Source organism: Zosterops lateralis (genome assembly GCF_965231275.1).
Source record: "Zosterops lateralis genome assembly, chromosome: 1".
Lineage (NCBI taxonomy): Eukaryota > Metazoa > Chordata > Aves > Passeriformes > Zosteropidae > Zosterops > Zosterops lateralis.
This window is the reverse complement of record NC_139762.1, coordinates 64,886,294-64,902,255: the sequence shown is the minus strand read 5'-3', so window position 1 is coordinate 64,902,255 and position 15,962 is coordinate 64,886,294. Positions and strand designations below refer to the sequence as shown.

The 15,962-nt window shown below is 40.5% G+C and overlaps 1 protein-coding gene across 1 annotated transcript in view; it reads left to right on the top strand.

The window, feature by feature from the left end:
* HIVEP1 (HIVEP zinc finger 1) overlaps nucleotides 1-15,962 on the top strand; it is a 116,950-nt gene that overhangs the window by 82,506 nt on the left and 18,482 nt on the right. The window contains exons 3-4 of the mRNA XM_083856712.1: nucleotides 2,655-8,596; nucleotides 14,868-15,001. Of these exons, the coding sequence (XP_083712838.1) occupies nucleotides 2,655-8,596; nucleotides 14,868-15,001 (6,076 nt within the window). The remainder of the gene's footprint in view (nucleotides 1-2,654; nucleotides 8,597-14,867; nucleotides 15,002-15,962) is intronic.

The following is a 15,962-nucleotide window of genomic DNA, read 5'->3' as shown; positions in this document are numbered from 1 at the left end:
GCACCACATCATTTGATTGCTCAATTGCTGCAGCATGAAACAACTTTTTTTGTGTACATTTGCTTGGATGTTTGCATTTTCATGGTGCTCTTACTTTCCTAGCGATGTAATCTGCCCAGCTCTTCCCTTAGTGCTCCGGTACAAACATCGACAGTATGATCGGTGTGGAGGCGTGATTGTGACAGCACAAAAGCTACAATGTGTGCATAAAAGGAACCAAATCACTTATGTGCAATTAACGTGGCCACCTTTCAGAGAGATCACCAAACCATGGCTAAAAGCACACTTTTATATAATTACCTTGTTATTTTCTCTTTGATTCGTGTAAAACTGGTTTTTCTTGTTATTGAAGTAAAAACAGTTGCAGTCAACTATGAATTGTAAAGAATTCACCCTTAATAATATGAATGATAACTTATTACTGTAAGTCACTATTAAATTGTGAACCAATGGGAAGTAATGGAAGGCTGCTTGGCTTTGAATATATTAAATACAGCCTGATAGGAATAGGTTTTGATGATACAGCAATAAATCCAAAGTTTAAAAGTTAAGTGAACAATTACTGCAGAAATTTCTTTCTGGATGCCCAAGAGGAGCGCAAAGTTACTAGAACTAGGATTTGGAGCCAATAGTTCTGGCAAGGGATTCAAGCATCTCTTTCATGGGACTGCTGAATGTGGCAAAACAGACTCTTACTCTTCATAGGTAAGCTTTCTCTAGTAGGGCTGAGAGAGGAATGGGTCAGGTTCTGCAGAGCTTCCACATTTGCAATGAATTATGTGTGCTGTGGTTTCAGCCCAGCCAGCAGCCAAATCTCTGTAATTCCCATTCTAGCCACGGTAAAGAAAGTTAACTCTGCCCCAGCCAAAACCAGCACATTGTGTGATATGTAGTCTTTAATCTTTCAGTTTTCAGGGTAATCTGAATATCCATTCACCCTAACTGATTATATGTGTATAATTTAATTGGCATCAAGGCAGAAATTAGGTTTTGAAATTCCAAGTGTCTGGCATTACCACACATCCCAGCTGGGTTGTGCTCTGGCATGGAGAAAACATAATATCTTTACTTTTTTTCCCATACTGGTCACTTCGCATTCTCTTCTGCTAGAAAAGCTTTAGGCATTGCCTGGATTTCCTCTACACAGAGCAGGAATTTCGCTCAGGAATTCATCAGCTACCGTATTTCTTGTCAGATGCACACAATGGATTGGCTTTCCTCCCACTACAGTATGTACCCCAGCTGGTGTTTCTGCAGGACAGTCCTTGTGCCAGTCCAAGGGGCCATAGGGTTGATGGGTACTGGAAAGTCTGAGATTCCTCCACTTGCCTCCATGTGAAGTTGATGTGAGAATTTCGTCCCTTTATATGTTGTTGTAGGGCTGTTCTTTACCTAGAAGTGCACATAAACCTCCGTTCCTGAGTTCTCATGCAGGAAAAAGTGCAAGGGGTTACTCGATGCTGCTTCCCAAAATATGTGTGTCTGAGCCTCCCCAGAGGCATCAGCCCTCCAGTCATGTTGGATTCCTCCTTTGCTTTTAATATTGGCAGTCAGACGAGTAGGGGTTTTGCTAACAGCATGATGATGGAGTTGTTAAAGCCTGAAAAAAATTAATTTACATCCATTTAATATTTAGCTTTCTCTGTCCTACCAGTGATGCTAGTGGAGGCAGTGGCTGTGACTGTGTCTATGTTAGGATAAAAGTAAAAAAAAAATAATTAGCTGACAGATTATCATACATGTGAGGTAGACAAAGGTGTGTAACTTGGGTATCCACTAAAAAAAAAGGCTTCTGTGTATCAACACTGAAATTCAGTCTATTTGTGATTTTCGTTGTAGAGAGAATTGGACTGTCTACAAATACAAGTGCTTCCTATAAAATTATTCTGCTGAATAATGCTCCAATTCATTTGCTATTCCCTGCCCCCCCTGAAACTCTGCGTGCGTATCTGCTTAAAATCAGCAACAAGTGTAGCTAGTAATGAAATAATTCAAATTTAGTTTATTTTGTTTCATGGTGCACAAATAGGAAGTCATTTAAGTGTGACTGATTTTATTCATCCACAGTAGTTGCTCATCTGAAATGCTATTGAAATTCAGTAATTGGAGCTTTGAAATACACTATTTGACAGATGGTGTGGGTGGTTGTGCCATTTCCATGATAAATCTACTTACAAATATAACCATGGGGAAGTTGTGTTCATTCCTTGACTATGGGAACATATAGATGGAAAAAATGACAAACATGACATATGTGTCTAGGTTCTTCATTTTCCCCCTATATTGATTTGAATCCTTAAAGCAGTGCAAGAGAGAGGCTTCTTTTACTTGTCTGAAAAGGAGCTGCTAAAATATTCCTTCAGTAGCCTTCCTTTTCTTACATTTCCTTTGAAGCTTTTCCTATAGTGAATTACTTTTGTGATGTCTTTGAGCTTCAGTTAGAAAGCATTGCTCATTTTAGATGAAAACAAAGTAGGAGCTTCTCTAAAATACATTTACTGTTAACTGAAAGTATTTGGAGTCTGGAGAGACAGACAGTCCTGTTGCCCCAGGGCTTACTGTTGAAACTTAGAGATGGTAAAATGGTATAAATAAAAACTATACTGCATTATCCAGTTTGAATATTCTTTTTTATTCTCTTTGTGTTTTAACAGAAATCACCGATGCTGGTACTAGAGGAACCCAAGATACAATTAAGGGTGTGAAAAGAAAAAAGATTGTGTCTGAAAACCATCTTAAAAAAATACCAAAATCGCCTTTGAGAAGCCCTGCTGAAGCCAAGGTTAAGCAAAATGTAGACCCTTCACCGCTCAAAGCTCTTCCGGATGCCTCCGAACATGCCAAGGCACAGGATCACCTGCCCGTGCAAAATGGAAATCAATGTACCAAACAAAATGGGGGAGCACTTAGTGGTGAGATAAGTGTTGAAACAGCCAAATCTGAGACATCAATGCAGACAAAGCTTTCACTGACGCATCAGTCCTTAGATTTGTGTAAACAGGCAGCAGGGGATACTGATGCAAACCAACTGAACTCAGCAGAAAGGAAGCCTCCCTCAAACTCATCATCAAGTAATACAAAGACTGACAGTAATGAATGTATTAACTTTGTTGACTGCAGTACGTCATCCCCATGTACGCGTACTGCATTCGATGTCTTACTAAAAGCTATGGAGCCTGAACTGAACACCTTAGCACAAGAGTGCCCCCCTCATGGGATGCAGATAGAGAAACTGAGACCAAATAAAACTGTAAGCACCTCTTCTAGTCTCACGTCCAATACAATAAGCGTCCAGAATCAGTCTGCTTTGTCACAGCAGGAGTTTGCAGCTGGACCTCCCTATTACACGTGTACGTTGAACAGTGTGCATGTAGCAACAACAGCCAAGACTGGACAAGCACAAGGCCAATCAGTTTCTCATTCACAAGACCTTATTACTAAAACCAGTCAGCAAAATCACCAGGTTGTTATGTGTCCAAGTTTAACTAGGTCGCTGGTGCAACAGCAGAGTCAAGAAAACCCCAAGCTCCAGCAGATCTACAGCATAGCAGTAACTTCATCTGTCGTTCACACCTCATCTTCCACTGTAACTCAGGTTTTTTCTCAAAACCCGCTAGTAGCTAGTTCGTCTTCACCATTGTCAATTAACACATCAAGTTCAACACACTTATCTATAGGTCCCGTGTATAATTCAGCCCAGATAGCATCAGTTGTAAACCATGGTGTAGAACAAATATGTAACCTCTTGAAAGACCAGAAGCCTAAAAAGCTAGGGAAGTACGTCTGTGAGTATTGCAATCGGGCCTGTGCCAAGCCCAGTGTTCTCCAAAAGCACATCCGATCCCATACTGGAGAGCGACCGTATCCTTGTGTGACGTGTGGGTTTTCATTTAAAACCAAAAGCAATCTCTACAAGCACAAAAAATCTCATGCACATGCTATCAAACTTGGACTTGTCCCACAACCAGATTCAGGTGGTCTCTTCTTATCTCATGACTCGGACAAAGCACTTAGCATTCATTCAGATGTGGAAGAAAGCGGTGAAAGTGAAGATGAAGGCACTGCGGATGAAAGACAAGATGATCAAGAACTGGAACCTGCACAATTAGTGAAAGTCATTTCGAGTGCAGAAACACTGCAGAAAGGAAGCCCTATTCCATTAAGCAACCCAGACTGTATACCAGGTGACTCTACATTACATGATGCAGAACCTCAAGTAAGGGCAGCTTTACCAAAAGTGGTAGTTCATCCTGTAAATGTTTCTCCATTGAGGGCCGATAGCCCAAAAGTGACAGAGCCAGCACCTGAGCTTGCTGCATCACAGAGAAAAGGAGATTCTAAAGTCACAACTCCTCAATCAAATTTAACACATACAGCCCCATTCAAGGAGAATGACATAAAGCAGCATCAGAAAGTAGAAGCAGGCCTGTTAGAGGAACAGCCAGGATCTACAGGAGGACCAGTGCATGCTCAACTCCAGAGACAACAGGCAACTGATGGTTCTCAAGATCAGCAAGGAAAATGTCTTTTGAGCCCTAGAAGTTTAGGTAGTACTGATTCCGGTTATTTCTCTCGTTCTGAAAGTGCCGATCAAACAATGAGCCCTCCAGCTCCTTTTGTAAGGGGGTTGTTGACCTCTGAGAAAGATCCAAATAAAAATCTGCCAGGTGTGCCACGAGCAAGTGGTGTGGTAGCATCAGTGGTACAAACTGTTTGTGCCGAAAAAAATCTGATTCTCTCTGGCCAAATGCGACCTCCCTTAGCAACAAAAACTCTTGAGGAGCGTATCTCAAAGTTAATTTCTGACAATGAAGCTGTTGTGGATGACAAACAGTTGGATAGTGTGAAACCAAGAAGAACATCTCTTTCGAGAAGAGGAAGCATAGATTCACCAAAATCCTACATATTTAAGGATTCTTTCCAGTTTGATTTAAAGCCCATGGGAAGAAGAACTAGCTCAAGCTCTGATATACCAAAGTCTCCTTTCACACCCACTGATAAATCCAAGCAAGTTTTTCTTCTTTCTGTACCATCCCTTGACTGTTTACCTATAACACGAAGTAATTCCATGCCTACCACCAGTTATTCAGCAGTACCTCCTAATGTTATACCTCCCTCTCATCCTCTTCGAGGAAGCCAGTCATTTGATGATAAAATTGGCTCTTTATACGATGATGTTTTTGTGTCGGGACCTGCTACGCCACTGAACCAAGGTGGACATCCTCGGACCCTGGTTAGACAGGCAGCAATAGAAGATTCTTCTACTGGTGAAAGCCAAGGTCTTGGACCAGTGCGATCTGTAGAAGAGAGTTATCTGGGGTGTAATTTATCAAATGAATCCTTATTGCAAAGGAGCAAATCCCTGGCACAGGGATCAAATTTAGAAAAAACAAAGAAGTCCCCTCAGGTGCGAGGAACAATGTTTGAATGTGAAACCTGCAGGAACAGATATAGAAAACTGGAAAATTTTGAAAACCACAAGAAATTTTATTGTTCAGAGTTGCATGGACCTAAAACTAAAGCAGCAATCCGAGAGCCTGAGCACAAAACTGCTCCAAACAGTACACAGCCTCAAATTCTACACTACAGAGTCACAACTTCAACTGGTGTCTGGGAGCAGACAACCCAGATAAGGAAAAGAAGGAAAATGAAAAGTGTTGGTGATGATGACGACCCACAGCAAAATGATACAAGCACATCATCAAAGAACACAGAGGGCCAAAGCAAGCCAGCAAATTCTTCCAGTCTGTCAAAACACAGTGCCACAACCGTGGTAGGACCACAACAACCAAGCAAACTTCTGCTTCAGAATTCCCAAATTCAGCTTGTGGCTCGTGGTGCAGATCAAACTACTGAGCCAAAGATAGCTCCACTCATTGAAAAGCAGGCAAGTTCAGCTGTGCAAGAAAAGGTGGAGTTGAAAAGACAAGGGACTGGCATTTCAGTAATACAGCACACAAACTCACTGAGCAGAAATAGCTCATTTGAGAAATCAGAGTCATTTGAAAGAGTATCACCAGTTTCTTCTCAAGAGCCCAACAAAGCTGCAAAGCACCGTTCTTTGAACACAGTTGTAATCCAAGAAGACAGACACTCTCATCTGAGCACTCCCCAGCGTCACCAACCCTTGTCATCAGAACCACCTAGAGCGGAAGTTCAGGGAAGCCAATTAGTTTCTAATGAGAGAAGTGTGCCACTTCAGCCATCAAGACTCGTTCGCCAGCATAACATCCAGGTTCCTGAAATACTGGTCACAGAAGAACCAGACAGAGAGCAAGAAAACCAATGCAGCGACCCAGAAAAGACAGAAAGGTTTAACTGGCCACAACGCAGTGAAACACTGTCAAAATTGCCAACAGAAAAGCTTCCACCAAAGAAGAAGAGGATTCGGTTGGCTGAAATAGAACATTCATCTGCTGAATCAAGTGTTGACTCCACACTTTCCAGAAGCCTAAGTCGGGAGAGTAGCTTGTCTCATGCCTCTAGTTTCTCAACTTCACTCGATAAAGATGAAACTTTAAAGGCTGAGAACCCTTCCAAAGCAGAGCCTGTTAGTAAGTCATCAGAATTCCTCATGATTCCTGCTGGCTCACATGCACTGGCAGTGCCTGGGCCTCATTACCGGGAAATGAGACGTGCTGCCTCAGAGCAAATCAGCTGCACGCAGCCCTCAATGGAGGTTGTGGACTACAGGAGTAAGTCTTTTGACTGTGGAAGCATGTCTCCATCAAAACCTGTCCCGCTTGTAGAGGTAGCCCCTCCAAAAGTGTCATCTGCAAATGGAGGTGCTGGACATGTACCTCTGCTAGAAAGGAGGAGGGGGCCATTTGTAAGACAAATATCTTTAAATATTGCTCCAGAAAATCAACAGCCTCAAGTGAAATCGACTTCATTGCAGGCAGCACATGCCACAGATGTGCCCACAGTGCCATTGCACAGGCTGCAGACCTCTGGCAAATCCTCAGTGGAGTTTCCTTCAAGTACTCAGCATTCACAGAGCAACTCCAGGCCTCATTCAGCGATTCAAAATTGTAATCCTGTTAGCCTGTCTTCAGCTCAACAGTCTCTAGATCACATGTTGAATAATCAAGGCCAACCATCCTTGACTCATCAGCCTTCCCAACCGTCTACTAAAACATCAGCCCAAGGGGAGCATGTAAGCACAAATTCTCTTTCTTGTCATCCTGATGAAAAACGGGACTGTTTTGCTCCAAAGTATCAACTTCAAGTTAAAACATTACATATAGGTCAGCCATACTCTTCGAAATTGCTAAAAAATACTTTATCAACTCAGACTGGTCCGAGTCAAGCTGGGGTAGACCAGAATGCATCTTCCTTTGAAGTGCAGACAAAACTTTCTGACATGTCAAATCCATACTCTGTGCCTCCTCTAAAGCCAATTGTTCATAATAACTGCAGCAGTCAGGTACATCAGGTTCCTCCTTTTGTGGTTCCCGTCCGTATTCAGAGTAGTATGCCATCCTATGGCTTTGCAACTGTTACACCCCTGCCTCACATTTTAGTGACGCAGGATCAGGGAAATCAGTCTGTCTGCAAAACAAATGTTATGACAGTGCCAACGCTTGAAGGCAAAACTCAGCTGCCAAAATCTCACAAAGATCATCAGAGGACTTTGCCAAATTCATTTGAGTTTGAAAATTCACCACCGGAAAGTGGAATCAGAAATTCACCTTTATCAAGCTCTTCGAATATCATTCAGAAAGTGCCAGTTAGCGGACTCTTCCCTCAACCAGAAGTTACAGCTTCAAGTAAACGAATGCTTTCCCCAGCAAACAGTTTAGATATTGCCATGGAAAAACAGCAAAAACGTGTTAAAGATGAGAGTGGAGCTGCTTGTATGACAGATGCTAGACCATTGCATTCAGTGAATGTTAGATCTAATGACCCTACTAGTAAGCAAAAGAAACCAGTTTTGGTAAGACAGGTTTGCACCACAGAGCCTCTTGAGAATCATCTCTTGGATCCTGATGTTGTTACACAGCATGAAAAAGGCAGCAAGGCCAGTACTTCAGACCTGCCTGACCATCAGTCATCTGACACTGGGGTTTCAGAAACCCTAAAGAAGTCACCAGAATCCGAAGACCTTAAATCTTTCACGTCTTCGGTGTTTGTAGTTAGGAAACCTTCTGAATTGTCTCCAGTGAATAGCCAGAGTTCTCTTCTCAAGACTGCCAGTAGCAGCCAAGAAAAAAGGGCCCCAAGTAACAGTGATGAGAGCACCCACATCAGCAGCCCAGGCCAAGCAAAGCCTGTAGCAACACTGGCTGTGATGAATGCAGAAGTGCAGAGGTTGTCATTTCCAAGCCTCAAGACCACAACGAATTTTACCTGGTGTTACCTCATGAAGAGAAAACCATTGCATCTGCTGCAAAATGATCAAAAAATCTCTGCCTATTCTACATGGACCATTAATCCCAACAACCCAAATCCACTCGGTTTGTCAACAAAGGTAGCTCTCTCCCTTCTCAATTCCAAACAAAAAGTTGAAAAACCACTGTACACTCTAGCAAGAACTACACACCCCAGATCTGATGTATTGGTCTATTCAAGCAAGTGGAAGAACAGCTTGACCAAGGTACTTAAGTTATATTTGATGTATACTGATCATTTACAGAGGATTTGCTTTGGAAATCATGCTTCTTCATATTTTAGAGAATGTAATATACCTGACACATACCATATATGTGCTTATTTATTCTAATTATACTGGACCAAACTACTAAAAAGATCTTAAGTAATTCAATTAAGAAACCTGTTCATAAGGATTTATCATTTTTTAATGGAAATTAGTTCCTGGGTTTAAATCTGCGTATTGAGTGTTTATTGTGGCAGGAATGTGTTTGGCTATTTTTTTGTCATGCAAAGGGTAGAACAAAATAAGTCGGATATAGTTATTATTTTAAACCCTTCTAACTTAAATTAATTTAAGATCATAATTGCGTATTTTGCCTTAAAAGCCAGCTTAGGAAATAACAATAAGAGTATTTTCTGCTTCAAAAGAGTGCTCAGCTTGAACAGGTGTCCATGGATACACCATAATAACAGTTTTCACCATCACTGATCCTCTAATTGTGAGAGGAAGAGTATACCATTTCCCTTTCTCCCACCTAGATTAATCACTGGTGTGAAATAATAACAAAAATAGTAAGGTTTGAACAAAATTGCCACTATCATAAAACCACTGATAACTTCTTGTATTGATATGGCTCCAAAAATAACATTAAATCTTGTGCCGAAGAATGTAATCTAGGAAAAGGTTGTGACCCACATAAAAAACCACATCATTCCAGAGTCCAGAGTGGCAGAGCAAAATAGTCTCTTGTTATGTCCCTAGCTGTTTTGGGGCTATGATCAAGATTTTACTTGCTGGACAGTTTTGCTATGGACAGGACCAAAGCTGTTTGGTTGAGACTGGATTTGGTGTTCCTTAGTGGTTGAACCACTGCTGTGTGTGGGCAAAGGTGGCTTAGTCCTGCATTATGGCAGCAGGTGTCAGTGTCTCTGTAATAGGCCCAGTAGTGGATTTTATTGTCCCATCTACTGAAGCTGTAAAGCTCACTGAAGTGTGCAGCACAGTTTTGTGCTTTTCTTTGCTCTGCACTGCATACGCCATGTCTTCGGTGCCAAACACATTGGAGCTGGCAAAAACAGGGCATCAATGAAGCCACAGACCTTCCTTTCTCCATGATCCTTCAGGGCATGGGAATGGTTTGGCAAGGGGGTAGAAGCAACTGTAGCTTGTCCTACTGCCATCAGCAAAATGTCCAGGCAATGGGACTCAGGGCCCACAGGGCAACAGTCACTCTAGAGGAGACAGTCCTCAGCCTTGGGAAAAGACTCCTATTTGTGTGGGTGTTGAGGGACAGAAACTGCTGCTGTCAGAGGTCTTCCTGGATTGTTTCTGTATCTGCTAAATGTTTTGCTAAGATACAACATTGTCAGTGGAGAGAAAAGCAATAGGAAGAGAAACAGTGTTGATAGGAAGAAGTAGTTTCAGAATTACAGAGTGAGTTGTGGAGATATGCTGGAACCTTTAAGGCCAAAAGGGCAGTGGAGTTAAACTTGGTCCTCCTGAAATCAGTGGGAGACTTGCTAACATTTATATTGGAGTTTAAAGCTTTATCTATAATATTTCCTGCATAAAATGCGTACAGGCTGCTGATTTTTAGTGCTGTAGTTGAACCAAATTGTTTGTTCCAAATTTTAGTGTGCTGCCTTGGTTTAAAATCCTACTATCTTTTTTTTTTTCAGTCTGCTTCCTCATACATTTCATGGGATGTTGCACTTAAATAGTGCTAAATTTTTTTTTAAAAAGGAAACAAATGTTTAGCTTTTTTCATTGTATGAAGTTGAACGAGTCTTTCTAAGGCAAGTCTCACATCCTTATGTCATTGAGTCATGTTTGTTTTATTTTTGAAGAACAGTCTATCACAGAAGAAATTCTGTGATAACAAAGCAATTGTATGCCTCTTGAAAAACAGATTTTCTGTACAAACAAATTCTGTTTAGAATACAAATAATGGATAATAACGTTTTGAAAAAATATTTTGACAGCACCGTTTTAAAACACTCCAGGAGTGCTTAAATGCTGTAATAGGCAGCTGTCAGGTACATTTACGGTGCTTCTGCCACAAAAGAAACACAGTTACTAATCTTTCTTCAGTCTTTCTTGCTGACATTTTGAATGAAGCACATGAGCATGATGGAAATGAAGAGGTTTTTAAGCTCTGCTTGGGCTGGTTTACCGGCTTTGCTCAGAGCCATTACTAAGGAAAAAAGTGCAGCAAATAGCACCAATTAAAGTTTAATTGGCACCTCAGATCGTATGAGCAAAGTGTACCATGGCAGAAGTTAAAAATTTCAAAGACCTGATAGGTTTTTCTATCTAATACTTCTAGAGTTTGTCTGTTATCCTTTCTGATGATTTAGGCAGCAGGATTTCAGCTGTTTTCCAGAATGATGCTGCTGCTGTTACAATATACCTCTGTGTTACCAGTCTCCAGTTAGACCTGGTAATGGAATAGCTGATGCCAACTTGGAAACTTCCTCACAGAAGCCATGTTTAAAAAAAGCAAAAACTGAAATTCCTCAGCATAAGTCCAGTAATTCCACTAGGGCTTTTTTTTGTTGGAGTCTGAGGATGGAAAACACTGGAGATAATTTTGGAAATTATTATTTCATTAAAAAAACAAACCAAAAACAACAACAAAAAGCTAACAAAAAAAACCAGCACAAACAAAGCTAACAAAGAAAATAGCAGGTAATTCTTAAAAAAACCAAAGGTGGTTGCTTTCCTGCTTAGAAGCTTTGCAGGGTCCTGAGTTCCTTGGGGAACCATGGTTTGGATGGCAAGTGTTGGGGGTTGTGTTTGCCCAAGTGGTTTGCACATTTTAACCCTGATCTGACAGAGTGCTTTAGGTGCTACCACAATCCAGTTTACAAATAATAATAAAAATGCAGTACTGTTATGTCTCACTTCCTCTCTCACAGCCGTAGCCCTCTCCAGACTCACTCGGCATATTCTGCTTGTGGGGCTATAACTGCTGATCTTCTCACTGAGATAAAGCAACTTGCTGAACTGTTCTGGGTTTGTCCCCAGAACTAAACCATGTTTACAGACACCTCGTGCTGCTGCATAACCGCTACTAATCACTGTCACAGAAAAAGGCAGGTCTTTCAACAATAGGTACCATGGGAAAGGAAGATACACGTGAACAAAATGCAAACAAAAAGGAACCCTGGGACTTTGTTTGCTCTTCACAATTCACTGCTCAGAGGCAATAGGTGAAGTTGCCACGTTCCAGTGATTCAGAAAACAAACCACAAAATGTTATTGTGAAAGAAGCTCCTGGAATGAGTGCAGCATGTTAAAATGTAATAGGAGGTTTCACCTGCATGGAAAAGGTTTATTTTATATCCCCCATCTTTTTATTTTATTGTTCCATTTATTACTACTTTTCACCAGTTTTCCTCACTTGAATTCACTGGTGTTATATCAGGAGTTATTTCTCAAGTCTCCACATTGATCTTGGCTCTTCTTGCTAAAGTGAATCAGTAGTGTGTGCAGTATTCCAGGGTGATGATTTTTGAGCAAGGATAGGCTGAAGAATGGAAAGTTTCTCCTAAATGTGGAAAGCTTTCCTTTCTTGGATGATATGCCACAACAGTCCAGCTCACCACTGGAAAGTAGTTAAATGCAGAAGATTTTTATGTGTAAACTAGGAAAAGTTTAAAGATATTAAAAAAATTTTCCCCAAGTGGCTATGTGCCAGTGGGAAAAATGTTTAATGAATATTTTAATCTGAAATTTATAACTTTGATGATTCAGGCTGCGAGCATGTTTTTTTTCCAAAGGATGTTGTAAAGTACCAGGAGTATCTGTTGAACTCTGGTCTCTAGGCAGCCCTAAGAGCAATTTTGTATTTTTTTTCAGTTTTATGCCAGTTATTGAGGACAGTGGAGTTAAATTGGAGCAAAATGAATAAAGTAGAAATGAATCATGGCCCTTGTCTCTACCAGAGTAGAAGGACAAGTTTCTCTGTTAGAAACAGAAGGCAGAAGTAATCGTAGAGGGGAACATTTTACAGCACTGCTGTTTTTATGCCCTTTCCACCAGTTTATGTGGGGCTTGGGAGGATGTCAGATGAGGTACATTAAATGATTTCCACACAAGAAACCTATGCTCCTTAGAGACTGGTTGCTTTTTTAAATGTACAGAAGGCCCAAGTAATTTTCATGATCAATTTGAAATTTTTCAGAAAAAAGCTAAACAGACTGTTTTTTTCATTGTCAGTGAGCATTTCTGTAGATTTCTGTGACAGAAACTGAATGTGTCTGTTACTCTGATATCAGCATTTTGCATGTCCAAGACGCTGAAACAATATCCTAAAGTAGCAAATAACCAATAAACTAAAGTACATCAGGGGAGGTAAATAATTTTAACGCATACGTTGGGCTCTCTTATATCTGTACATAGACACATGCTTAAAAAAAAGAATGAGTAGTGGGAGCATCAGAGGTATTTGGTTTCATGATAGTTTTTGCATTCTGAGTGCTTTTGTGAATATACAACTTACTGGAACAGTTTCATCATAGTTTGGCTAACAACGTGGGTCTAAGACTTCTGTAATCTTTTTCCTTTGTCTTTTTACTGCTTAGAATTAAATCTGGAAAAAAATTGGTATATACTATTGAAAGATAGGCACTTAAAGGTTGCATTATTTCAGCTGCTGGGAATATTTATGTGGTTGGTTTGTTGTGTGTATTCTGTATTTTCCACAGCTCCCTTCCTGTTAAGCTACAAATGTCACCTTGTTACTCTTTGTTTGCAGTGGAAACAAAAGCAGTTCATGTGCCAGGTAGTGTATAGGAACTGCAGAATGACTGAGTTGCAATTGTTGGAGCAGGCTTCACTTCTGATATTTCTCATCCAGAACATCCTCTCCTTTCACTTTGTATGAGTGCTGTTAAAACAGGCAGGGTGAAATTTCTTTCTTCCTACACACAGGCAAAGTTGTCATGAGTGCTTTGGTAGAAGTGCTCAGACATTTGAAACTGCAGCCTGAATCAATCCAGAGGGCTGTATGAGGGCATATGGATTGGGGTAGTGCTTGTGCATGTGCAGCTTCCTGGGGCTTTCAGTTGAATAGGAAGATGCTTTTCCTCTGATCTGTGTTAATTCTTTATCATGTGGGAATTAGAAGTGAAGGCAGTGTCTGAGGCTGTATGAAGGACAATGGGCAAGGACCAGGTGCCAGAATGATGTCACCCTTCAATGTATGTAGCAACCAGCATAACTGATCAGTCATTTTAAGCCAGCCAGTGAAGTCATTCCTCTTGCCAAGAATACACAAGCTTACAGCATTAAATTTTATAATGAGTGAAAAACATAAGGCCAGACTTTTTTTTCTCTCATCATTTTATTCACTTATCAATATGAGCAAATGAGGTAAATATGCCAGCTACGTGGGTAGAACAGTTTATAAATATAGCAGTAGTAATTGCTGGCTAATTGGATCATTCTTTTATTGTTGCCCATTTTGTAAATATCCTAGCATTGGAAGGAGTACATTTTAATTGGCAAATGTTGGAGGAACTCATCCTCCTTAAAACAAACAAAAAAAGAAGTTCCTTGACTAATAATCAAGGAAAATAAAGAAATATAATCTTGTTCTGCTGGACAAGTGTATGTTTTGTCTTGTAATTTGGTCTGGCAGTAGGATTTTAAGTGTGGAGTCTTGCTTTGCAAGGGTTCTGGAACCCCGTTAATAACGTTGCCAAATCAGAAATAGTCAGTCTCCAGAGTAAAAGAGCTGTAGTTCTTGAAAAATATTAGCACTCAGAAATGTTACCTGTTAATAACTTTCCTAGGTACACCCCTCCTTCCCACCCTTCTCCTCTCTGCTGTGCCGTGGGAAGGCAGCTCCTGCCAGTCATGGTGTTGTTGTGTCCTGGGTCAGCAGACAGGTTAGTCCAGTTGCTGCTGTTCAGGAATCACCTCAGTTTGATTGTACACATCTTTTTCTGAAGGCTATTTGTGAGCTAAAAACCATCACCTTCATCTTCCCAGAACAAGGAAAAAGGAATGTCCTGCTTCAGACTCAAAGCATTCCTGGTTTCCTACAGGGTAATAATGTGTATAGATTTAGCAGTCCACAAACAGGCAATGCATAGTAGAGAAAAAAGTTTAGCAAAAGATATTTTTTGGTTTATGTATCTTAACAGTTTTAGAAACCAATTATTAGAATTGTGGCTTTTACGATGCTTTTATTCACCATAACTTGAATGTTTGAATAGCATATGAAAGACACTAATTTTAATGATAAGCATATCTCATTTTCTTTCAGAGAGCATTAAATAGGAAAAAATTGACTCCAACTGAATTCAGCAACAAGGAAAACTCTGAATCAAGCACTGAGCATGATAAAGAAAACTCCTTTATCAAAACTGTACCAAGAAGAGTTAAAATATTTGATGGAGGGCAAGTATTCTGCTTTGTATGCTAGATAGTCATCGGGAAGATATTTTTTCCTAGATTCTAGACTTTGCAGAGATGTTGCTTCCTGATTGATTTATTTTAAACAACAGTTCCCATATTGTGGTCTGTGAATGTTGGTTTATGTTTCCAAGAAAAATGGAAAGTCATCAGTAGCATGGAGCCATGAGAGTTATGAGAGGGGGTAATAAAATAAAGAACAGTAGGCAGTGCGATTCATTTTTTTTTCCAGGGAATGAGCATTAATCAGCACTAAAGGCAGCTAGATACAGCCAGAGATGTAAATTCTTTTCCTATGTTTCTCTTACATGATAAATAATACCTATTCTGCAGCAAGGTTGTATAACTGTAGCTGGAGAGGAAATAGTCCAGGGGCTAAGCAGCAGCCTGCAGTGCTGTCTCTGTCTGGCACCTTGCTGTGGCATACACAGGCAGGAGAGCTCTGATTTGAAAAGTGCCATGGAAATATTTACTGAGAGCTCTCCTCCCTACACCATAATACTTTAACTCTGTTGCCTGATATAAATAACAGTTGCTCTACCCACAGTGTTGCGCTATGTACAACATCTTATAAAATTTTTAAATAGAAAAGTGCCAGTGACAGCTGTAAAATTTTGTAGCACAAATAGTGCATATTTGATTAGTCTTGATGGTCAGCTGTAGGGCTTTAGTTACTGGTTCCCAGTTTAAATCTAGTCTAGGCCAGCAGTTAAATCATTACCAGCTGCCCAGGTAAAATATTGCTGTGTCTCTGCTCAGAACCAGATGTTGCAAGGACCAGGACACAAAAGCTAAACACAACATTTGGCATCCTTGAATGGAAATACGAAGGGTGTAATTGAATCCGAATTACTTTTTCCATCTAGAGACAGTCCCCATAGGCTGAGTCCAGAGGACATTGACAGGGAATTTTAAAGACTTTCCCATCATTGTAACTAATGTTATT